The sequence below is a fragment of the Zootoca vivipara genome, chromosome 4 (genome assembly GCF_963506605.1).
Source record: "Zootoca vivipara chromosome 4, rZooViv1.1, whole genome shotgun sequence".
Taxonomy (NCBI): Eukaryota; Metazoa; Chordata; class Lepidosauria; order Squamata; family Lacertidae; genus Zootoca; species Zootoca vivipara.
The window spans coordinates 55,914,989-55,941,617 of NC_083279.1; the positions used below are offsets into that span (position 1 = coordinate 55,914,989).

Here is a 26,629-nt window from a genome sequence, read left to right on the forward strand (position 1 = left end):
AAAATATTGATGGTTTCACTTATCCCTACCTTTATCCAGGAATGGAGGATCATTTAAAAAACCTCGCATTAGGTGACAGTATCTCTTCAGCAAACCCTGGGCAACTGGGTGTGTGGTTTGAAGATAAGTGGTTTGAATGTGAATGAACCTTTCCAAACTGACTGCCACTGTTTCCAGCAGTTTATAACTTTGATTTCATATCTTCTTGGTGCAAAGGTAAGTTGACACAAGGCTTCCAATACCTCTAGCCTAGTAGCAATATCGAATGTCACATTAATTTCACTGGTGACAGATAAATGGTAGAATGATAATAATTTAAAGTTGACAATTAACATTTATAACCTTGGATGTTTTGTTTTCATATGTTATGTTGAAAAATATTATCTTTCTAAACAGGAGTTACATTTCCATACTATGTATATGTTCTTGAGGACATATCATTACACTGCATGACAGAGAAACCTGAGCTGAAATGACTGAGTGTAAATGAAGATTAAAGTTGCAATTAGTTCCTAATCACCATCGGTATATAAATATCTGCTCAAGCAGGTCATTGTTCTTGTTATTCTTACATGCATTGGGTGGCAATCCTTAATTCGTCACCATTTTCCATCCTGAAATGAACCTGATAAAAAGATCAAAGAAAAACTGCATTCCTCTTACCAGCTATGAAATTTTGTTTGCTACTCTGTTTACAGTATCATTATGCATTTGCGTTGGATTATTAACACTTTTGTGGTTCGAAAGTAAACCAGCCGAACAAGGTAAGGAGGTAGGATTCAACCTTGAGCTCTTAAGTAAATATCTGAAGTCAACTGCTCATGTTACTTTAATTATTTGTCATGTTTGATGCTAGGCAGATGTACTGCTGCTTTGAAAAAGAATCATTATACAGAAAAAGTAGTGAACCCTTAGACCATAATTTAAATACTAAAGCATATGTTCACTGAGTTAATGACAGAATAGAACAGGGTGACTTTAAAGTTGATATGAAAGTTGCTTTTGTACTTACCCTTTTGTGTGAATTCCTTTAATTTACAAGTTTGAGAATTGATTGTATGAGCTATAGGGCACTTGCTTAAATCAATGGAATGTTACAGTGCATTGAACGAAAAGACAGATGAAGGAAAAATAAGTTCTTTTGTTGAAGCATATTTAACACCACATTCTGCAAAGTGCTAAGTGTTTCTGAAGGCAGCCCTGTTTAGGGAAGCTTTTAATCTTTAAGAAATTAGTGTATTCTAATATTTCTGTTGAAAGCCGCCCAGAGTGGCTGGGGTATAAATAATAAATTATTATTATTATTATTATTATTATTATTATTATTATTAGGCAGTGCCCCTGTGGTACAGTTTACTAATAAGTAATTCAACTCTTGGTTGGGACACATTGTTTTGAATCCCTGTGAAGGGATGAGCTCCTGTTGCTCTGTCCCAGCTCCTGCCAACCTAGCAGTTTGAAAGCACGTCAAAGTGCAAGTAGATAAATAGGTAGGGAAGGTAAACGGCATTTGCGTGTGCTGCTCTGGTGTCAGTGTTTCGTTGCACCAAAAGCAGTCTAGTCATTCTGGCCACATGACCCGGAAGCTGTCTGTGGACAAACGTCGGCTCCCTTGGCCTGTAAAGTGAGATGATTGCCGCAACCCCAGAGTCATCTGCGACTGGACTTAACTGTCAGGGGTCCTTTACCTTTTAATTAAACACTTTGAGTCCCAGTCCCATGTTACGTTTGGAGAACATGTTAAATTTGCCACACCAAAAATTTCACCAGAAATTATATTATATTTTCATGGGTGATTGATCTGTGTCATCATCATCACCATCATTTACTTGTATGCCACCTTTCCATAATAAACCCATGCTTAGGGCAACTCACAACATCAAAAAGATAGCATAGTTCACTAATGGTGTCGTGCCCAACCTCATGGTGTCAGTCTCTTTGCATCTGCTAGTGACAACCAGGAACATGAAGCAGAGGCATTGCTCCATGAAAAGATTTAAAGGGACAACACGAGGAACATTGGATTTATTTAAGAGATTGCTTTTCAATCCTTGCTGTTTTTCAGAACTGGAAAAAAATAAAATTCTTAGGCTGGATTAGATAATTTAAATATTTAAGGTGCTATTTTTAGATCTCAAATGACTGAAATGAACTTTATTTTATAAGATTACCAAACTGAAAGATCAAAATGACTGTAGGAAGGTATTCTCTACATTCACCAAAGCTATACATGAGTTCTGACAGAAAAGGTCAGACATATCTGTGTCAAATCAAAGCAGCCTCTTTCAAAGTGGTACATCAGAGAATTGTATCTATTTCATGCCCAGAGGAAATAGCATTAATCCTTAGTTCTTATAATACCCTGAAAGTATTCAATTTCCTCAGCATGATTTCCTATATGGGATGAAATTGGCTGCCTAGCCATTGTGCCTTCCTTAGACAGAAGTGACACAACTTCCATAGCTGATGCCAACTATCGTGTGTGGGGGTGTGTGGTGTGTGTGTGGGGGGGGGGTGTTTTGCTACAGGAAATTTCCATCATTCCTATGCAGTAGAAGTGTAACTATATCAAAGAGAGCATTATGTCCAGGCTGCAGTTGCAGAGATGTATTTAAGGGAGTTTGACTGCACTGGTAGCTGAACCTCAGCGGCGCCACAGGGGACACTGCAACTATTATTTCGAACAGAATGTGAGAGGTGAAGGGTGCAGAATTTTGGCATTGCACAAAATGCTGCTGAAATTTGAGATCCCAAGGTCTGCCACTGCAAGGTTGGGTATTTACACCAAACCCATTGTCAGAGATATACTTCAAAATTGTGAGGAGACTTATAAGCATAACATAAGGATTGTCACTCATTCCTCCTTGATGTTGTGGTTCCATTTTGGAATCCACAGAAAGTGCAAAGGACAGCTCTAAATAAAATGAGAGAAATGTAAACTTGCTGGCATATCTCTCCTTTAATTATATCAGATGCGAGCAGAACTACAGCCCAGGGCAAATTCACCATACTGTCAGGAGCGTCTTTCAGTCCGGCTTTGCAAGATAAATCATCAACAGCCTTTAAAGCTCTTGCCTTTGATGTTCAGCAAATGGTAAGTATCAGCCAATACATTCTTTACCAAATTACAAGCTAATAGCTTTCACAGGTTCCTCAATATCAGGGGTCAGCAAACTTTTTCAGCAGGGGGCCGGTCAACTGTCCCTCAGACCTTGTGGGGGGCCAGACTATATTTTGGGGGGAAAATATGAACAAATTCCTATGCCCCACAAATAACCAAGAGATGCATTTTAAATAAAAGGACACATTCTACTCATGTAAAAACATGCTGATTCCCGGACCATCCACGGGCCGGATTTAGAAGGTGATTGGGCTGCATCTAGCCCCCGGGCCGTAGTTTGGGAACCCCTGCTCTATATTTTCTTTCAGTATTAAATCTATCCAAGTTCTTTGTCATTTACACGCAGATATCAATAGTGCGAGATGTCCAGTTGTGGCAGCCATTTGTGGAAATGAAATTTACCCTTCACCCTCTCCCCCGTGCAGCCCACCTCTAATCTGCTTCAGAGGGTTTGGGACCCTCCAGAGTAGATTCATGGTTGAGCCTTGCAGGAAGGGGAGAAAAAGAACTTAATTGGAATCGACTGATTGTGATGTATATTATCTAATGATGTACATGAACATGGTATTAGGTGGCTGTTTTCTATCATTAAAGTAGCCACCATGGGCTTGTAGGGAGGGAGCTGATGCTATGGTCTGGACAAAAGCACTCCTATACCCTGAAAGATGCTATTTAGCACAGAAGGAAAACTACCATTGGGACTAATATCTGAATGCCTTCCAATGCCAAATAGTGGTGATGTTTAGCAGTGTGTCCTAGTTTAAAGCAGGGATAGGAAATCTCATGCCCAGGGGCCAAATGCAGCCCTCTGGGTCTCCCTATCTATCCCACAGGATTCTCCCTGGCGCTGCATCTTCCTTGAGTGTTTTTACACTTTTTCTTCATTTAATCCAGATTTAACATTTCTGTGGAAAATTTGATTTAAATAAAAACCCATTTATGGTAACTGATAGATCCACTTACAGTATTAAGTCGGTGTCTAGAAGCCTCCATGCTTACACATGTGCAATTGTTGACCACCAGGAGCTCGGAAAAAATTGAAGCTTGATGCCTAGTCAAGAACAATACTCTTACCTGGTCCTATATAGCCTTGTTGTACTTGTGGATCCTATTCTCAATATTTCTCTCCCTCTCTCTCCACCCACAGAACCTTCCAGAGCTTTTTTTAAAAAATAACAGAGCTATTTTAGGTGAATACCTCGCTTAAAAAGGACGTGGGTGGCACTGTGAGTTAAACCACAGAGCCAAGGGCTTGCCAATCAGAAGGCTGGCGGTTTGAATCCCTGCGACGGGGTGAGCTCCTGTTGCTTGGTCCCAGCTCCTGCCAACCTAGCAGTTCGAAAGTATGTCAAAGTGCAAGTAGATAAACAGGTACCACTCCAGTGGGAAGGTAAATGGCATTTCTGTGCACTGCTCTGGTTCGCCAGAAGTGGCTTTGTCATGCTGGCCACATGACCTGGAAGCTGTACGCTGGCTCCCTCAGCCAGTAAAGCGAGATGAGTGCGCAACCCCAGAGTCGTCCTCGACTGGACCTAATGGTCAGGGGTCCCTTTACCTTTACCTCACTTGAAAGTTCATAAATTTGCATGTAGGCACCGAATGAAATATTTTGTCATAATTGCCTGTCATCTGTCCCCCTCTAGATAGCTGAAACATTTTATGTCATCCTTTTCTATCTAGGTGGATGATATATTTCAGTCAAGTGAACTTCAAAATGACTACAAGGACTGTAAAATACTGCAATTCAGGTAAGGTGTATTCCCCCCCAAAAAAAAAATAGAGAAAAGGGGGGATTACAAGTTTTATGTACATTAAATAATGCTAAAATCATACAGATTGAAATATATGCAAATGTGTGCAGTAAAGGAGGTAAATTATTTTGATGATAATACAGCATATTATATTCCTCTTCATGCTTCTCTTTAGCCCACTAAAGACGATGTAGTATTAAACATTTGAGATGGGGTAGCATCCTAGCTTCACCCTGCCTCATGTTTGTAACATTCAACTTGTGGGAGTTCTTGTGTGAAGCAAGCAGTATCCTGTATCCATGGAGCCCTACCCACACACCCCAATGTGGTTTACAATCCTGAGTTTTCACATGATTCCATAAGGCACATGGAACCTCACAGATACAGGATGCTGCCCATATCATACAAATACCTTCCACAAGGTGAGGGTAACAGGAATGATGATGTGGGGAGGAGCATGCTACCTCTACCAACACCTTCCAAATTTAGCAATGGATCCTAACACCTGAATTTGTTTATTTAGTTTCATTCACGACCTGTATAATAAGCTGCGGAATAACACTTCCAGGAAGGCCTAGGGAACTGTGCTGCCATAGAACGTCTGTTGCTTATTTTTTCTGAGAGTTTCTTTGATTTTTCCGAGATTTTTGTTACTCCGTGTTTCCTCATAGCATATCTGACTGCCATTCTAATCAGTTCTCCAGCAGATCTGTCAAGAAATGAGACACATTTTCCCTTTGCTAAATACAGCAGCTGTCTGATGCCTTTGACAATGTTAATGAAGCACAGAATCACCATTCCCAAGTTTAATAACATTTGCTGTCAAGTTATATTCAAATTAAGTAAAACCAGAACCTTTTGGCTTGCAATCTGAGAAATGAAATGAAACCGAATACAACATAAATGTTTTTAGTAACCAAAGCAGTATCAATTAAGATCTTTTGAACATCTACCCCCACCGTAATTCAGCTTATCGATTACATTTGATAAAGTGCCAACTTGTATACTCAAGCACCTCCCATACACAGGCAATGGTTGCTCAACTCAACACTGAAAAATGATCCCTAATCAGCACTTCCTGAATGCTGATGAATCACTCTCCACTTGACCTATAAGCCTTGGCTTTCTCTGAGGTGTAGGGTTCACTTTACCCACCCGTTTTCTTTTTTTCTGCCCCTCTACCAAGGTTACCAGGACATGCTGGATGAAATGCAAAAACATTAGCTTGAATCCTATGAAGCACCAAGTAGCCTTCCCAATAGCATAAGGGTGCAACCCTTCCTCCTGTCCACACATCTCTAAATCTGTTCTGGGATTTCCTCCAACCCTCTAGAGTAGCTTTGGAGAAGGTGCAGGGTACAGGATGGAGGAGGAGAGCAGGGAGAGTCCTGTTGTGCAGGCAAAAATCCTTGCACTCACAAGAAAGCTACTATGCATTGGATACAAGCCATAAAATATTGTGCCTTAGAATCACAGTAAATCAGGCATTCCCAAACTGCGGCCCTCCAGATGTTTTGGCCCACAACTCCCTTGATCCCTAGCTAACAGGACCAGTGGTAAGGGATGATGGTAATTGTAGTCCAAAACATCTGGAGGGCTGAAGTTTGGGGATGCCTGCAGTAAATATACGGTACAAGCAGCAAGCACATCAATACCACAGAGAAGGTGGAATCAGTTAAAACAGTGGTTCTCAAAGTGTGTGGCGGAGAGGATGGCAAGTGTGGTGGGAAGATTCATGAAGAGTCAGTATTATACTTTGAGAATGATTCATGTTCTTACCTAGCTGTATTGTTTTACACTCTCTAGATGTGCCACGATCATATTACAAAGCATCTGTGTTCTATGTTATAAATCAAGCACCGTTGGGAGTTGTTTCTTATCAATAAAAAATGTCATGTGGCACGAGAAAAAAAATTATTCTGAAAGTGTGGCCCAGAGAAAAAAGTAAGAGAACCATCACTTCACCCCACTGCTCCAAAAGCCTGAGCAAAAACAGTGTATCTTCACCTGCTTATGAAAGCAAGTACAAGATGCAACTGGAGAAATCCATTTCACAACTTAGAGGCTACTACCAAGAAGCCCCACCTATGTGCTTCATTTGGTGATGGTTCTGTGAAGAGGTCCTCCACAACCCCACAACCTTACAACAGGGCAGGGGAATATAGGAGGAGGCACAACTTCAGAAATCCAGCGCTTAAACTTACCAGCATAGCCCTATCTTTTCTTAGACAACAAGAGCATGCATTGTTTGCATGCCGACCAATTTCAATTGTTACTTTGATTCAAAGAGTGTATCCTTGTGCAGCTTTCCTAAGAAAAGTGTTTTCCCTATCCTTCAGGACAATCCAATTTCTCATTTCATCCCTGGAACTCAGATGAGTCACAAAGATAGCATCAAAAGCTTTTGTTTACTCAGCGTGGCCTAGAGGTTATTAGAATCATTTAAGAAATTAAAGGGAAGAATCTTTCACTACATTGCCGCAGCCTCTGCTTTGCTCCATGATAGGATTAATCACCTCTTACCCCAAAGCACAGCTGTATCAGTGACAATCTGCTGGCAGGAATTCTTTGAAATAAGAAAGGTCACTGCTGATTTTTAACCACGAGAAAACTTTCTTCACTTCAGTAAGCATTATTATAGAGTCACACATCATCGCCAGTCCAGATATTGCTACAAGTAGAGACATCTATATTGAGAGTAAAGAAAATGAAGGAAACCAAGCAGAAACTTCCACTGGGTAAACTAATGTTGTCAAAAATCCCAATACTCAGATTAAACGGCAAAGGATGGAGCATTTTAGGTCATGTTCACTCTCTCCGCTTATAAAGGGTATATTCTAAAATATGCCACTAGTTTCTTTTTAATTTGTTTAGCCTGATTGAATGCACACCTACTTATTCACCACATTCATTTACAGGCCTCTTTTCATCCTTTCCCCCCTTTTGCTATCAGAGTCAACACTCGTGTATTTTGCAGTCACTTACAAAACTATATTTTTCAAGATATCCTCTCCCTTATTTCAGATCTTGAGTTTTCATTATAGCACTATATAAGCAAGGATTATATGTAGTTTTGGTGTGGTGACATTTTATGGGGGGGACGACGACTTTTTTTTTACTATCTCCTGATCTGGAGTTTGAAATTTGCACCACTTCTGGCCCAGTGCCTAAACTTCCATGATCCCACTGATCATCAAAGCAGTGAGAAGAACAGTAGATAGACAATAAAATTATCAATGAAATAAACAATTTTAATATATTAAAAAACAAATGTTTGTATTACAATTAATTTACCTAAACAAAAAGGTTTTTAGCAGACTTTAATTTTGTTAATTTTTGTTGTTCTTTGGCAGAAATGGCAGCATTATTGTACTATTCAACCTTTTCTTTGTACAATGGGTGCCTGGTGTAACAATAAAGAATGAACTTGCATTGGGCATTGAAAGAAATAAAAGTGATCTTCTGCAGACTCTCAACATTGATGTGAACAGCATAGAAATAACAGGTAATCATTACTGTATTTCCTTTTGAAACATTGCCTTGTGCTATTCTTTTAACTCCTATCCATTCAACAATGGCATCTTCTCCAAAGTACCCCTGCTCCTGCCAACCAGTCTTTCTGTGTCGATCAGAGTCAGCAACACTCCTCATCCTAAGGTATTTACCTACAACAGCCACAACAAGGCTGACTTAAAACAAAGCAATGACTGAATTTGTGAGATGCAGTAAGATGAGTCAGAAGTGAAATTCAGGCACTGTGTACATTGAAGATGTGAGAGAGGATGGGAAAGTTTCCAAAAGGGGGTGAATATCTACAGTATAATATAATAGGGAAATTTGGTGTCCCAATTCATTTGCTTTCCCACCCCAAAGTAACCCCCAAATCCATCCCCATAGTGACAGGACTAGAAAACTGTTCAATATTTAATAGCTTGCATCAAATAATGTAAAAAAAAAAGTACAGGATATTACATATACAATATCAATTGTGGACGCCACTTATAGAGCCCCCAACTTCGAAGGGTGAAGCGAATAGCAATGGTGTGATGGAACAAACTTGACAAGACAACAGTCTGGGATTAAAAATTGGCCACAACTTTATTGATTACAGGTGTAGGTTAGGTTTTGACTCGGGCATTGGGGGTATATCTATTATCAGCCACCTGATGGGAGGGATGAAGCTTAAGCACAGTTGTGCCTGGGATTTGGACCATGACAAGATGCAGGTCCACTGATGGGGCCCATCCTTGGCCACCGCTGGAAGTTCTATGGCCCTTGCCCCATACTTGGCTTCTGGGCAGAGACTTGCACTTAGCCCCCTCTAATGGGGTACCCTAAAATTACACCTTCTTTGGGTTGGGGTGACTGTGCTGAGTGAAATGCGTGCAGCAGGTCTTTAAGTCTTGGCAGGCTATCCCACCACCCAAAACAGTTGGCCAGGGGAGGACCCAACGGCTAGTCACACCAAAAGGGATTTCGCATCCCAGGCATGGGGAGTCTATGACAGGCCACAAGTGCTGCCCACCCCTCAGCAGCCATTCCTTCTAAGTTTCTCACTTAGTAAAACTAGAGTTTGAAAATAGCTTGCACTTGAGAGGTTATTTTCTGTGTAAATATTTCATACCTCATGTGTTTTAGATTCAGAAATTGAAGTCCAAACTGGAATTCATTGTTATGGAAACCACTAATTGAAAATGCAGCTGTTCATTGCACAGTCATCTAATTAGCATCAGCCTTACTGGCTAGAACTTGTGTTTAATTGGTAGTGGTGAATCGGGGTAAAATCAGGGCAAATTCTCACATTCCCAAGTTGGACCGTGCAATTTAACAAGGCATGTTAAATTGGAGCAGGGAGTCTCCAACCCAAGTCTTTCTCCTTGTTCTTTTCCAAAAAAAATTTTTTAAAAAATGGCACAGCTTATTCTTTTCCTTTTCCTTTTGTGTTCTGAAATAATATTCAGTTTTGTTTTGGCTTTGCAGATTCAGGAATGTTTAGCACAAACAGTCCATTGACAACATCAGGTTAGTAAATACAAATCATATAGCATTTTCTCAGAAATGAAACCAAGCTGATTGGACAAACAACCAGAGCTTGAGAGGGGATAAGATGTAAAAAAAAAAAAGGGAATTGGGTAGAGAGGTGGTGGATCTCTCATTTTGAAATCATAGCGAATTGTTTTTCAAGACACCTCTAGTAACAGTACTTTAGGGTTGGGGTGTTGAAATAAAGAAACAAAGTCCTTCATGAGAGTGGTCATTCTCTTCCAGTCTTAGCTGAGAGACCACTGTGTAAGTGGCTGAATTAGACTATTGGAGTGATTTTCTTATTTCCTACTTGTTATTTTTTCCTAATGGATGGTTTGAAATTTGCATGCTCTCTCTCTCTCATATACTATATTTGCATTAGTCCATCATCACTCTCTTTTCATTGGCTGTTTCCTAGGGATCTAAAGCAGGCATCCCCAAACTTCATCCCTCCAGATGTTTTGGACTACAATTCCCATCTTCCCCGACCACTGGTCCTGTTAGCTAGGGATCATGGGAGTTGTAGGCCAAAACATCTGGAGGGCCGCAGTTTGGGGATGCCTGATCTAAAGGAGGGACATAGAAAGGAGGAAGAGGCAGGAAGGAAAAGGCACAATCATGTCTGTAATAAATGACTTTGGGTGGTTATGGGAAGGTATTGTGGAGGCAAGGCAGGAGAGAGGAGAGAAGAGTTTATTTCTGTGTGAAAGTTTCTCCACTGTGGGGGGGGGGGGAATAGTAGTTTTAAACAATGAAAGAAGTAAAGCAAAGGTGAAGAGACACTGAGGGAAATGGAGATTTTAAACAATGACTGAGGTTTGAATAAAGCAGGGATAGAGAGACACTGAGGAGTTAGTTTATAAAACAACAACATCCCGTTTTAACAATAATAAATAGCAGAGATGGGTACAACACAGAAGCTAACACCAAAAAGCAAGCCAATGAAAACATAAACATAATTTCAATTAATTTAGTTAATATGGTATAAAGGTTATATCAGCCTAATTAAAAGGAAAATCTGTGGAAAATAATTGATGATCTCCAATGGCTAAACAATATACTCCCACACTTTCAATATCATTCTGATATGTATTATTATTATTATTATTATTATTATTATTATTATTATTATTCTCCAGCCAATCTGGGCAACTCCCAACAAATTCTTAAATACATAACGAAGTATAAAACATTAAAAACTTCCCTATACAGGACTGCATTCAGATGCCTTCTAAAAGTTAAATAGTTGTTTATATCCTTGACATCTGATGGGAGGGCATTCCACAGGGTGAATTCCACTACTGAGAAGGCCCTCTGCCTGGTTCGACATCAGGTTGGTAAATACAAAGCATATAATCTAATATTGAAAGAAATCTAGACAAAGTCATTGATGAAGTGGAACAACCAAAGTAATATACTGCTCACATCATTATCTACATTTTTGCATAAGGCTACAATACTATGCTCATTTACTTGGGAGTAAGTCTCATTGAACTCAGGGGGGGTTACTCAGGCCCGGCTCTAGGTGCACTCCCGGTGGTGCAAGGTGGGCAGGGGGGGTGCTGCGCAACGAAGCCACGCGGAAGCCGTGCTGCACGCTGCGAGGGCGGGGGCACCAGAGCGATCTCCGCGCCTCAGCGCAAGGGCGCCCGACCTGCTCGAGACGGCCCTGGGGTTACTGCTGAGTAGACATGCATAGGATTGCACTATCAAGCTTCTAATAGGAATGGAAGGAACATTTGCTTTATAAATAATTTTCTGTTCCCCCTCCCAATTGTCTTTGTTTTTTGCTTTGAAGACTTCAGAACATTTGGTACGAGTCCTTTGACAACATCAGGTTAGTAGTTAAAAAATGGCAAGATATAGTGTTTTTTTGTATCAAAGATTCCAGGTATTTTTTGTAATCAAGTAAATCATATGCTTTTCTACCCACAAGATCCACACTGAGCCTGTGCAGATACGGCTTTAAAAGGTTGTGTTCAAATTATGAGCAGCACTTTCTGCTACATTACGCTAATATACATCTATTTCAGTAACCTGTGTCTGTACTAATTAGTGGATATTAGGAACAAGTAAGGAACATTTGTGCTTAAAAAGGTTGATGATTGGATATACTTTTGTTACAGTATTCTGTCTTGGAAAGAGAATCCGTAATGGAAGAAAGCACATTTTCTTTCTCCAGTAGGTGGCAATGTGGTTTAGTTTTCTGAAGTTTCATTCAAAAAGGACTTAAACTTGTCCTTTATAAGCACAGTTTCTAACGTCAATAAAAAATCAAGCTCTTTGAGTTTTTGCAACTACTGATTTTTTTCACAGGATTTATTATGCCTTTACTTGAAGTATCTCAGAACTTATAATCAGTCTCTGTCACTGGTAATATTGGGCTCACAGAATAGTATGAAGGCACAAAGTTCCCTTAAGAGGATGGAGGGCTTGTAACTCAGGGGTAAAACTGATGCAGTCCTAGGTTCAATCCTTCACAGCTAAACATTTTAACCTCCTGATTGCTGCAGAACCAAACTGCTGTTAAAGGGCCAGTTAGCAATCTTATTGGAAAGACTAGAGTAGCACATCTGGGAGAAGAATGCATGACTGCCTTTTGCTCCAGGTTTGTACACTGAAGAGTTTGCACTGAAAGTATAGAGAACACTGTGTCAATACTGTATTTTGGGTTGGGCATCCCAGACCACCCTTGCTATATTTAGTTACTTATTTTTAAAGCTTGATGTGTAACTTAATATTTCAAAAATCTCTAAATGGTGCACAATCTAAACAACAAACTGTATATGATTAAAGAAACTTTCTGAATAATGCCATCTTCCTTTTAAAAAAACTTATTTTAGTGAAATGCTTACCTCTTGATGAGCTTTGTGCTGATGGTGTAAGCTGCATAAGAAGAGAATCATTTTGTGATGGAATACCAAACTGCCCAGATGGTTCTGATGAAAATGAAAAAACATGTGGTAAGAATTTGAGTTCCTTCAATTAACCTCTGACCCTTTCCAGAATCTCTCAACATCATGCAGTGTTATGTGGAAGGTAATACAATATGTGGAAGGTCATACCATATTAGTTCTTTAACCCATCAGGGGAAAGAAATTCTTGCAACTTGAGTTACCAGTTTTTTTAAAAAATAAAAGAATAATGATAAAGAAATTATAGGTAAAATACTACAGAAAAGCAATATTCCGACTACAAAATTTTTTATGCAATTAACCATGAATAGCTGTTTTATGCTATCTAAAAGGCTCAGATGCGGTGTTGCTTTGAAACAAAGATCCAGCTTTCACTGCCCTAAATTCATATTGTATTCATATTCTCAGTCTGGTCTGCTTCCTATCAGACAGAGGCAACAATAGAAAGAAATAGAAGTGAAAAGCCAAGCTGTGTATGTAAGATGAGATGGTCTCCCATGAAAGGCATCCTGGAGACTATATGATAGTGTGTGGATCCACAAGAGGAGAAGGAGGTCTCCAGTTGATGCCTCCATTTTACAAGCATGGAGGCCTCTGCTGCGCTTGCCACCCCACCATTGGTATTCTAGTTGTAATATTGGCACAGATGAGGTGTTTTGGGTGGCAGATTGGGGATGGTTTTGAATCTGGCAGCTCCCAACCCTTCCTGTTCCCTTGATGGCCTCTCCAGAATGAAAGGGAAGTTTGGATCTGGCATACTTCTTGTCTCAAAACCCTAACACACCAAATTGAAAGGTGTAGCCCAATTCAGTCACTGCTGTGTGTGTTTTTCTGCTTTTGTGTTGATTTTCAGGGAAACATTAAGAAATATAGTCATGCCTCATGTTACGTCCGCTGCGGGTTAAGTCTTTTCAGGTTACGGATGCGCCAAACCTGGATGTCCCGGAATGGGTTACTTCCGGGTTCGGTGCTTGGGCATGCACAGAAACGCTAAATTGCGCTTTGCACATGCATAGAAGCGAATGGGCCTCCAGAACGGATCCTGTTCGCTACCAGAGGTACCACTGTAATTCCTTTTGTGTAGTCTGTTCTACCTTATAAGTCTACCACCTCTTTCCAAGCCCATTCTTAAGGGAAAGGCTCATAGATCAATGGTAGAGCATCTGCCTTGCATATAAAGGTAAAGGTAAAGGGGCCCCTGACCATCAGGTCCAGTCGTGTCCGACTCTGGGGTTGTGGCGCTCATCTCGCTCTATAGGCCGAGGGAGCCGGCGTTTGTCCGCAGACAGCTTCCGGGTCATGTGGCCAGCATGACAAAGCTGCTTCTGGCGAACCAGAGCAGCACACGGAAACGCCGTTTACCTTCCCGCTGGAGCGGTCCCTATTTATCTACTTGCACTTCGATGTGCTTTCGAACTGCTAGGTGGGCAGGATAAAAGGTCTCAAATTCAATCCCTGGCATCTCCAGGGAAGGCTGGGAAAACATTTTGCCTGAAATCCTGGAGAGCCACTGTCAAGTCAGTGTAGACAGTTCTGAACTAGAAGGTCCTACTCAGTATTAGCCAGCTTCCTATGCTCCTACCTTCATGTGCAGGCCAGTCTATGGTGCATAGCTGGGTTGTTCTCTTGAAACTGTATGATGGCTGTTTGTGTTGAGATTCCAATATCAGGAGGCCAACAACAGAGCATTCAGATAAGGTGGGGAAATAAATCACATTCCAACAGTTGGGATTTATGCACCAAATTAGTTAAGACATGGGAGACAACAGGAACAGTCTAGCAGTGGTTGTTATTAGTAGTTATTGGAATACAACCAGGGAAGGGCTAGAAATTTGAATGGGAGAGTGGTAGAAAGATGCTTAACTGTTTCACTGCAGATGATTTTCTCAGTCAAAATCCCTCCTCCCACAACCTCTTTTCTGTTGTAAAGAAAATGATAGAGGTCTCTTTTCCCCTTCTGAAAAGAAAAAGCAGTGGAGATCAAGATTTTTTAAACAAATAAACCAACAAGAGTAGTCCAATTGGACAGGGAATTACTACTATTACTGTCAGGGAGTTGTTGCGGCTACTCCCGAGTAAAGACGCTCCAGTTCGTTGTGTCTTTAAAGGTTTTATTGTGCATACTATCTGCAGTGCAGAGATAGTCACTCTCAGAACCCAGCAATGGCGCCCATCGGCTTTGGGGCCAGCATACTAACCTGGGCACCCCGAAACCCGCCCCTTTGCCCTGCGTTTGGGCGCGTGCCTCAATTTGGGCGCCGGAAGGAGCGGTGCCCCTTCTTCCCCTGGCCGGCTGGGGCGGTGCCTGAGCTCAGATGCCTCCCTGAGCCGTCCCTCCTCCACTTGTTGGTCAGAGTGATGCAGGGGCTCTGATGCCTCGCTGAGCCCTTCCTCCACCGTCTGTTCCCCAGAGCGTTGCCAGGGCTCTGATGCCTCGCTGAGCCTTCCCTCCTCCATTCCGCTTTCCCCCTGACCCGCTGCTAGTGCTGTCACTGGGCAAAGTACTGGTCAGGATGATGGGGGGGAGGCTCCCTGTAGGGAGTCCCCCTGACACCCACTACTACTGTATTTGTAGTAGTATTTCTATCTGATTCTTCAGTGTTTGCACCTAACGCAGCTGGTTAAGCACACCCTCACCTTCTGCCACTACAACTACTCTGAGCATATTCACATACCCCAGAGCTGTATTTTGCTTACACAATCAAAGGTTATGAGATTGTTCACTTATGTCCACAACTCATGTTGATGTCCCTGAGGGGGAAACTTTACAGCAAGTGCCTTCAGGAAGTTTTCTAGTTACATGTGATTAAATATTATTCCCCAGCTCCAATGTCATGTTTCTCTGTGGCTGGTTATGTTCAATATTTATATTTGTTTTGTTCTTTCAAATTTCAGGTTTCTGCTGTTGACAATATAGCAAGAGCATTGGTGTTAATAATAAGATGTTAAGAAGCTAGCATGTACCGTACTGTACACAAGTTGCTCATTTAACCCATTTCTTTTCCTGACAATTAAAACAAAACTTCAAAAACCATCAAGGGAGCAACTATGAATACAGTCTCTTTCCTAGTATGTCAACAATGTAGATACAAGATTAATATATCACAGCCTCAAGTGTAGGAACATTGAAAGGATTCCCCCCCCCCAGTTTCCTACCTATAGAATTCAGCTTTCAGCTTAGTGGGACTATGTGAAAAATCCATATGCATAGAATTGAAAAATTAAGCTTAGCTCTATATCCCCATGGTATGCTTAACATGTATTCAGTTCAGTGATAAACCTCTGAGCTTTCTAGGTAGTTAAATAAACCCAATAGCTCTGAGCCAGAGTGAGCTACTGCCAGTCAGAGATGTTATTGGACTATTGCTATTACTCAGTGTACAAAAGCTTTTTGAAATGACGCATCACAATACATATACAGTACGGTCCCATCTTATGTGGGGATTTGGTTCCAAGGGTTCTGCTTATACATGAAAATTACCTATAATCAAACACTTGGAGCCACCCTGCAGCTAGAGGATGAGGGGGGCAGGGAGAGAGAGAGAATCCTCAGTACTGCCAGGTCCTGTGTGCTGAGTGGGCCCTGCCCTGCAAGCAAGACGGAAAGTTTAAAAGCGCTTTTTTTTTTTTTTTGCTTTTTTGGCATTTGGTCCACTTGGGGATACCTGGTGCATTTAAGCTTTCTGCCTTATGTGAGGGACAAGGCCCATTCAGCATACTGGATCTGGAAGGCTAAAGATGTATTCAGAAGATCTCCTGGGAGCTCAAATGACCCAGCGAGATCTTTCAAGCTGAATGGGCTTGGGTGCCCTGCAAACCAGGCAAATAGCTTAAAAGCTATTTTTGTGCCTGGTCTGCTTGGTTCAACTGGCATGAAAAGAGCTTTTAAAGCTCACTGCCTTGTTTGCCAGGAAAGGCCATCTCAGCACACTGGCTCTGGAAGCCTAAGAATCTTCATATTCTGGAACTTAGATTGCCTCTCAAGATCCCACGAGAGCATCCTAGAACTGGCAATCAGAGCGGGCCTTTCCCTTTAAGCTGGGTTACCCAATGTGAAAAGAGCTTTTAAGGTCATTCTGCAGCAGGTAACCCCAAGAGAATTTCAACCAGCCTGCCTTCAGCCACAGATGGTTGAAATGACACATGTTAAATGTGCATAAGATGCTAACATACTGCATGGCCAAAGTGTTTAAGTTTCAGCTCATTGTTTCCCTAAAGGAACCGGCATGGTGCAGCGGTTAGAGTATTCAATTAGGACCTGGGAGAGCAGGATTAAAAGTCACACTCACCTATGAAGTCCAGTGGGTGACCTTGTGCCACGCACTATCTCTCAACCTAAACTACTTTGCAGGATTGTTGTGATGATAAAATGAATAGAGAGAAAAGTGGGTATATTACCTTTGGCTACATGGAGCTAAGGTGGTATATAAATGTGGTGATGATAATAATAAAAGTAGATAAAACCTGCCCTCCACAAAATTTAGGAGAATGGGGTTCTGTTGGGATAACAGTGTGACATGTTGACCATTATTTCTACGGTGTTAAAGTGAGGAAGAGTTCTGCCAGGCTTTAATTCTTCTAGCAGAATTAGCAGAAAGACCATCAAGAGGTGAACCAAGCCACTTACACTGTTAGAATGCAGGCCAAGTTTTCCAGGTCTGTGATTTTTCACTTGGTTCCCATTACCAAAGGGACAATACCTCTTCCATAATAGGTGCCTCTGAAGTTTGGAAAATTTTACAACAGGATTTATAGTCATTTTATAACTACTCTTGTCCACAAAAGAACCGATTTCCTTTTAAAGAACTATGTCCAACACCATCCGGTCCCCATTAAAATTCCCTTTAGTGTTACTGAGTTCAGCATATGCTAGAGGTTTAAAGCCGCAGCACAGGAAGGGTGTAATTCTGACAGTTTCTTCCTGATGCTGTCAGAGTTCAGTGAAATCAATTAGCTTCTCAGCTGAAATGCAGACAACAGGTGACATTGCAACCCTCCGCCCCCTAGTTTTAATGATAAAATCACCATGAAATGAAGTGACTCCACCATTGTCCCCATTCCTTAATTCAGCTTAGAAAGTGAGAACCATGTCCTATACTGAAATTCAGGTAGTACTCATAGTAGAAGTAGTCATGGTACTAAAAGAGGACAGAGGTATATGGGAAATCAAAAGTGTTGTTTTCTTGTTGTTATTATTATTATTAAGTTGCTACTTTATTTAAAAGAAGTGGTGGATTGTATGACTGTAAGACATACAAATAGCGGGGGGGGGGGGAGAAGGCAAGCAAAATGCGAGGGAGATAGTGAAAAATACAGGAAATTGAATGCAGATTTCCAAAAAATAGCAAGGAGAGACAAGAGGGTCTCCTTAAACGAGCAATGCAAATAAATAGAGGAAAACAATAGAATGGGAAAAACCAGAGACCTATTCAAGAAAATTGGAGATATGAAAGGAATATTACAATGATTACCGTAATAAAGGGCAAAAGTGGTAAGGACCTAACAGAAGCAGAAGACATCAAGAAGAGGTGGCAAGAATACACAGAGGAATTATACCATAAAGATATGGATGTCTATGTACACCCCAGGTAGTGTGGTTGCTGACCTTGAGCCAGACATCCTGGAGAGTGAAGTCAAATGGGCCTTAGAAAGCACTGCAAATAACAAGGCCAGTGGAAGTGATGATATTCCAGCTGAACTATTTAAAATTATAAAAGATGATGCTGTTAAGGTGTGACACTCAATATGCCAGCAAGAAGATCAGTCTACATCCCAATCCCAAAGCAGTGCCAAAGAATGCTCCAACTACTGCACAATTGCGCTCATTTCACACGATAGCAAGGTTATGCTTAAAATTCTATAAGGCAGGTTTAAGCAGTATGTGGACTGAAAACTCCCAGAAGTGCAAGCTGGATTTCGAAGGGGCAGAGGAACCAGAGACCAAATTGCAAACATGCACTGCATTATGGAGAAAGCTAGAGGGTTCCAGAAAAACATCTACTTCTGATTCATTGACTATGCAAAATGATTTGACAGTGTCAACCACAGCAAACTATGGCAAGTTCTTAAAGAAATGGGAGTGCCTGATCATCTCATCTGTCTCCTTAGAAATCTCTATGTGGGACAAGATCATGGCCACTGGTCCCATCACCTCCTGGCAAATAGAAGGGGAAGTAATGGAGGCAGTGAGAGATTTTACTTTCTTGGGTTCCATGATCACTGCAGATGGTGACAGCAGTCACGAAATTAAAAGACGTCTGATTCTTGGGAGAAAAGCCATGACAAACCTAGATAGCATCTTAAAAAGCAGAGACATCACCTTGCCAACAAAGGTCCGTATAGTTAAAGCTATGGTTTTCCCAGTAGTGATGTATGGAAGTGAGAGTTGGACCATAAAGAAGGCTGATCGCCGAAGAATTGATGCTTTTGAATTATGGTGCTGGAGGAGACTCTTGAGAGTCCCATGGACTGCTAGAAGATCCAACCTATCCATTCTGAAGGAAATCAGCCCTGAGTGCTCCCTGGAAGGACAGATCGTGAAGCTGAGGCTCCAATACTTTGGCCACCTCATGAGAAGAGAAGACTCCCTGGAAAGGACCCTGATGTTGGGAAAGATGGAGGGCACAAGGAGAAGGGGACGTCAGAGGACTAGATCTTTGGACAGTGTTCTCAAAGCTATGAACATGAGTTTGACCAAACTGCGGGAGGCAGTGGAAGACAGGAGTGTCTCGTGTGCTATGATCCATGGGGTCACGAAGAGTCGGACATGACTAAACAACAGCAATAACAAGACAGAGATGTCGGCTGAGTCTAAACACAACAAATTTGAACAGCTATATACTGTTTATATATATGCCCTCTGCAGGAATATGCCCTCTGCAGGCATTATTAAACAGTGAATGTAGACACAAAATCAGGGTTGTAAAATGTGGGGGTAGCCCCCATCGATACCAAAGAGTGTCAGCTTCAAATTGTCATCTTCCATGAAGACTAAGAAAACAGTGATGGGCGGTGAGTAATGCTAGCACACTCATCCCCAATGCCTTCCCTTGCATGTTTACTGTCACCATTTACTAATGCCTGAAGAGGACTAATATTGTAACTGAAACTACCTGTCAACAAAATATATTGGTTAGCATGGATTGGCTGTGAAGACATGTACACCCTTCCTCATTATCCTAAGGACAAATTCTAGAAAATGTGCTTGGATTGCTGTAATGAGTCAGCAAAGAAGTGAAAACAAAATATGCTCTGAGCATTTGAACTCATTTGGCCAGAGATTGATCTCCCTTGGAATAAAAAGTGACCAGATTTGTATTTCTTCACATCCACAACACAAGGATTTACCTCATGGGCACAAGGCTAGCACAATGATTTTTGCTGCCTGAGGCAAAAGACAAGATGGCACTCCCCCATTCCATGTACAAAAGCCAACCAGATTGGGAGTTGAATCTTAGGCGCCATTCAAAGCATTATCATAAGCCTTTATACAGTCATGGCTTTCCCCAAGGAAGCCTGGGAAGTGTAGTTTGTTAAGGGTACTGAGAGCTGTTATTTAGGACAGTGTTTCCCAACCTTGTGCCTCCAGCTGTTTTCAGACTACAATTCCCATCATTCCTGACCACTGGTCTTGCTAGCTAGGGATGATGGGAGTTGTAGTCCCAAAACAGCTGGAGGCACAAGGTTGGGAAACACTGATTTAGGAGACCCCATGGACACAGTCATGGCTTTCCTCAAAGAACCCTGGAAACTGTACATTTTTCAAGGTGCCACAATTCCCTGGGAAGTTCCCTGGGAAGAGTAACTGACTGGCAAAGCACTCTGAGCTCTGTAGTTCAGTGAGGGTCCCAGGGAACTTCCCAGGGAATTGTGGCACCTTGAAAAATGTACAGTTTCCAGGGTTCTTTGAGGAAAGCCATGACTGTGTAAAGTGGTATGATATGACTTTAAATGTATAGTGCAGATGGGGTCATCAACAGTAGTGATGGAATAGCATCTCCTACTGAATTTGAGGATAGAAAGCTAGAGTAGAGCAAGTGGCACAAAAGCAGTTCTCTCGAATACCACACCACTTCCCACCATCTGCTGCCTGACATGACTCTGTGACTGTGGCTAATTGTATAGCTGGCCCTTCATAAGAATGAGCTCCATTTCTCTAGTATCCTGAGTTCTATCTAACTATACCTTGTAATGGTGCCAGTGATAGTTAAGGCATATCCAGAAAGGAGGCTCTAACTGCAGCAGTGGACGTGTGAGGTAATTTTTCATGCTCCAGAAATCAATTTAATGTATAAGGGGGAGCCGTGGAAATAAGAAACCTAGCCCCTTCAAGACAGTAAAAATAAAATGAGGAATACCAAATCTATATTCTGTCTGCTAATATAACCAAATTTATCTCAAACTGTAAAGCTTTTCCTCTTCCCATAATGTGTTACTGAGACAACATAGCTGGAAAACAAAGTACAATTGTTCATTATAATCAAGGACTGGAGCAATATCTTTCTGAGACTGAATTTCTTGAAAAGATATTATTATTTATTTACAGCTACATCCTGTGATGGAAAATTTATTTTGACTGGCTCCTCTGGATCTTTCCACTCTATTCATTATCCAGAGCCTTATATTTCAAACCTTGCTTGCCGATGGATTATACAGTAAGTCACCTGACAACATTCTATCAACTAGACTGTATTTGCAGATAAAATACAAACACTTTTTTCTCAACAATGTTTTTTTTTGTACACTCCAGTTAATGCAGGGCATAATATGCACCAATATAATTTTATTTGGATGCCACCTTTCCATAGTACAAACCAATGCTCAAGCAACTTACAACATAAAAAAAACTACAGCATAAAAGTAGTCATAAACAATAAATAAAACATTAAGAAATATGCCCTCTCTGCTCTCACCTGGTAGCCTTTCTTTCCTCTGCATCTCTCACCCTGGAATATCTTCACTTTCCTGTCTTTTATTATTTATTATTATTTATTGAATTTATATACCACCCTATACCCGGAGGTCTCTTTCATTCAGGATCCTTCCACCACCTATCTGCAAACTCCATGGGGGTGCAATTCTTGGTCCCCAAAGGCACCACAGAAGGGGAAACCCCAGAAGGGCCATTTTCTGTGTTGTCTCCTCCTCAAGGTGATTCCCACAGGCACTGAGCCATCACTGAGCAGCCCACTGTCTGCAACATGCCCAGCTTCTCTCCTTGTTTTGATCAGGGACAGCCCATTTCTAACACAAGGTGAGGCAACTGCCTTGTGCGGCAGAATCTACAGTGGCAACATATCTGGCCTCCAAGCAGCAGCTGCAGTGCACTCCTTGGAGGCCAGATTTGCTGCTTCCTCAGCAGCCTTTCAAGGGACCCAGGTGGCGCTGTGGTTAAACCACTGAGGCTAGGGCTTGCTGATCAGAAGGTCGGCGGTTCGAATCCCTGTGACGGGGTGAGCTCCCGTTGCTTGGTCCCAGCTCCTGCCAACCTAGCAGTTCGAAAGCACGTCAAAATGCAAGTAGATAAATAGGAACCGCTACAGCGGGAAGGTAAACGGCGTTTCCATGTGCTGCTCTGGTTTGCCAGAAGTGGCTTTGTCATGCTGGCCACATGACCTGGAAGCTATACGCCGGCTCCCTCGGCCAATAATGCGAGATGAGCGCGCAACCCCAGAGTCAGTCACGACTGGACCTAATGGCCAGGGGTCCCTTTACCTTTACCTTTACAGCAGCCTTTCACCTCTGCAGTAGCCTCTTTGTGAATAGGAGGCGTTGCTGGTCTCCTCCCAACCTTGTTCCCAATGTAGATCACCTCTCTCTCTCTCTCTGGTTCCTGATGTAGATCTTTACTCACGCCTTCTTCTCTGGCAGGAAAGCATCTTGTGGTTCACCTCAGGTGTCAAAATGTCTTGGGCTGACCCTGGTCTTGATACATAACCTCAGGGTGGGTTGCATCCAGTTTACCTGCTTCTATGCATCAGTCAATTAACATTGTCTCATGCAACGAATGACTTCCTTTTCTTTCCTTAATAACCTAGCTGTCAACTGTTGTCGCCATCAGAGACTACTGACACATCTCTAGGAGCACCTCATGGGTCAGGGTGTGGGGAGGCTTACTGATGAAAATAGATCTCCAAAATACAGCTGTTGCTTGTCTTGTTTGCAGAGGAGGACTATGCTTTTTCCAGTATAGGGCCAATATTGGCTAATGGATGATCCACTGGCTAAGAGCCCTTTAGTTCTCAATCTCCCAGCTAAATACCTGAGTAGTGGGAAAAACAAGCACAAGCTCAGGATATAGGATGAAATATCCTAGATGTTTTCTTCCCCTTCCACCCCAGTTCTCTCCTCCAGCAAAACTGGAGGGGTATATTTTGAAGGAGCTGAGTGGCATGTGGGATATTTGTGGAAGGATTCAACAAATTACTCAGGCACTTCCTGTCCTTGAATGATGATATAAACATGTTGAACTCCTGCACGTGCTGTTGTCAGTGATTCAAAAGTAAATCAGAAGCAGGACAAAGACAATCTGTTAGGTTTTTTTGTTTTCTTTTTTGCTTTCTTCTGACTTAAGCTTTTATGAAGATTTTCCATTTCCTCATCCAATTTTGTGCTTCTTTCCTGAACAGAAATATATAATATTGTTATTCTTTTTAATAAATGTAGAAAAATAACTTGATTGTTGTCAAAATTACCCTATCATATTAAATTAGCCAAATACGCCTTACTGAGTTACTTTTCCCTGCATTTTCCTTGAGCTTTTTTATTGTCAGATATAATTTTCTATGCTTCTTCTATCTACGCAAGTGCTAACAAAAGAATAAATAGAAAGGATTACAGATTGCATTAAAAATGTGCTCTACTGCACTTTACAAATTGATTCTGACAAGCATGTTGAAATGGTTGTGGTCAAATACTTCAATTCATTTTGGGAACTGCAACCAGGGAAAAAAAGGTACTGTAATTTAGTAAATTCAAAACAGTTTGCCAGTTTTAAGTACATATTCACATCCTGAGTATTCCAGATTTTCTAGTTTCTAAAATGAGGAAGACATGACAATGGAAATAAGGACTGTTTCTGGGATGATGCTACTGTTTATTTAAAAAGTTACTATTCATTGTTTCCAGCACTGCTGTTCTGTTCATGCTACAGAGTTCCACTTGCATAACTGAATTTCCCCCTACAGCCCTCATACCCCACCTCCCAAATCTGCTCTAGAAGACTGGGGGACATGACACCCTGGAGCAGATTTATATCATTTTCTGAATGTGCATGTCTCTAAAATAAAGGGGTGTGTGTATAGTTCCATTTCATGTTACATAATTAATGAATATAGTGCAAGTTCCTAGATGTAATGATACAATGCATCCTATTTTAAAAACTCTGCATACATTGCATTTGTATTTTGTATATCAGCACCACCCAGTATGCATGCACTGCTCAAATAAATTTGCAATCTTCTCCCATTCTACAGGATACATTGTCATCATATGAGCACACTTTCTAACGTGGTAATGTGTGAAGTGGCCATGGTATTACCAGATATCTTAAATTCATTGCCTTAAGTTCCAAGTTGACAAAATATAATCTAAACAATACTCTCCAACAAATAATTAAAAAATTGTCATGAACTTTCAGAGCAGAGAGTGCACAATTAATGCTTATATTTATTTGTTATACAAATGAGCGAGTTATACTTAATTTTACACAAACTTGAAAAAAACCAGAGAGAGCTTAGTTAAATGGGATTCAGATTCAGGCTGCAATCCTAAACTAGGTGACTCGTAGAATTCGTTAGGACTTGCTTCAAAATGAGCATGTTTAGAATGGGATGTCAACCAGAGGCCCAACTGGCCTCAATCAGAAGTTGAGCATTGGTGTCTACAGCCCCATGTTTTGAAACACTCTTCCAACAGAGATTCCGCAGACACTGACTTTCAGACAAGTTGAAAACTGCTTTATCCCACCAGGCCTATGTGGTTGTTTAACATTTTCTTGAGTAGCCACTAGCCAGTCATTTCATTTTGCACTGTTTTAAATGTTTTTAAAATGTGCTCATATTGCTGTACAACACTCTGATATTTTATGATAGGGCAGTATATAAATACTTTCCTAAATATAAATAAATGAAGTGTGTAATTTTCAAAATATAACTATCCCTGAATTGCTTCTCTTGGATACAATTCAAGGAGCACCTTTATAGGCTCCTTTGGGAGGAAAGGTGGCGTGGGAAGCAATAAAGTAAGTAAATAAAATGTGCAAGCAACTATTTGAACATCTGGACAGAGCTCCAATACCCTTTACATGAGCCGCATTCTTCCAGCACTTAGCTTGCAATGGAAAGCCAAATTGCTGCTGGCTGGGTGGAGGGGATTTGTTTCAAGATATGTCCTCACATTTCTGTGTATTATGTCTACTGCATTCAGCAATTGCGCAGCTATTAACAGAATATTTTGCCCCTTTTAGTGTAAATCAGGAACTGTCTATTAAGCTGAATTTCAGTGCTTTTGATACACAACAGTATGCCGACACTCTAAGTATTTATGAAGGTGTAGGCCCAGAGAAGATTTTAAGAGGTAAGACACCTTTTTAATACTGTTTTAAATCTGTGATACTTACAGCAGCCAGGCAGCCTGTTCTTTTTACAATGCAATGTTTTATAATCCCATATGGTGAGAATGATGCTCTTCATCCAGAGCTTTGTATTTCAAGATACGCAGGGATTTATTTTTTGTGAGCAGGCTTCCCCATTCAGCTGAATGAAGGAGATAGCACCTTGTGTACATTCCCTTCAACAATTTCATTGTTTTATTCTACCATGTGACAATTGCAAATGTGCTAGTGAGTTCAATAGACTTTTAGTTGATCACACCTTTGTTATGTGTCCTATTTGCATTTCCCAAAAGTTCTAAGAGAAGTAAGAATTACTTTTATAATAAATGCAATGTCCAGCTTATGCTTTCCCTGTGGACGAAAGTGCAACACTTGTTGCAGGATCTCTGCTTAAAAGCATTCCAGATTGCACTTTTAACCAAATGCAAAGCCTCTGTCAGTTGAGGTTCTGATTATGCAGAAGTCAACCACTACTATATGCCCAAAGCCATGGGGAACCAGTGGCCACAATAAAGCTGAACTCTTCATGTGTCAATATATAAATGATTTGTTTGTTTTCCATGAAGTTACAGTCAATGGTGTTTCTATTTCTAATTATAAATTGCTGTCTATTTTCATCATGAGATTCTAAAGGATAATCCGATTTATTCTAGGATAACACTTGAAACTCTTCTATGGGCAGAAACAATTTCAATGGCAAATTGCTATTGTTGTAATCTTGCTCACAGCTTGATGTGTAAATATGAGTAACTCCATTCATTTTTAGGTATACAAATGGATAATAGTAGAAAAAGCATAAGTGTTTGGGCTCACTTTTCTGCAAACTGAAGACTATTGAGCTGGTTTATTTGCATGTATGTGGCATTATACCCTTTAGATACCTTTGCCATCTCCTTCTTTCTAGGTTTCCTCTCAGGTTCCAATCCTGGTACAATTTACATATTTTCTAATAAAGCCACTGTAGAATTTGTTACAGACTACGTTGAAAATAATAATGGCTTTAATGCAACCTACACTGCATTTAACACAAGTGAACTGACAAGTAAGTATTCTTTCTAACTTCTGTTTAACTATCACATCGTTAGTATACACATGGTGGGAGGAGATCTAGCCACAGCTAGCAAAACCATGACATTGCTCTGATATGGAGACAAATGCACCTGATTTCACATGTGACTTGCAGTGGATGTATTATATCAGCTCC

At 41.0% G+C, this 26,629-nt stretch overlaps 1 protein-coding gene across 5 annotated transcripts in view; it reads left to right on the forward strand.

The window, feature by feature from the left end:
* The first annotated feature begins 226 nt into the window (after positions 1–226).
* TMPRSS15 (transmembrane serine protease 15) overlaps positions 227–26,629 on the forward strand; it is a 62,984-nt gene continuing 36,581 nt past the window's right edge. For all 5 annotated transcript variants that reach the window (XR_009557481.1, XM_035114992.2, XM_035114994.2 and 2 more), the window contains exons 1-10: positions 227–764; positions 2,973–3,094; positions 4,802–4,869; positions 8,226–8,377; positions 9,853–9,894; positions 11,696–11,734; positions 12,741–12,860; positions 21,358–21,466; positions 25,279–25,388; positions 26,330–26,467. Coding sequence is in view for 4 of the 5 variants with exons in the window: in XM_035114992.2 (XP_034970883.2) it covers positions 620–764; positions 2,973–3,094; positions 4,802–4,869; positions 8,226–8,377; positions 9,853–9,894; positions 11,696–11,734; positions 12,741–12,860; positions 21,358–21,466; positions 25,279–25,388; positions 26,330–26,467 (1,045 nt within the window). In the remaining variant the exon portion in view is untranslated. The remainder of the gene's footprint in view (positions 765–2,972; positions 3,095–4,801; positions 4,870–8,225; positions 8,378–9,852; positions 9,895–11,695; positions 11,735–12,740; positions 12,861–21,357; positions 21,467–25,278; positions 25,389–26,329; positions 26,468–26,629) is intronic.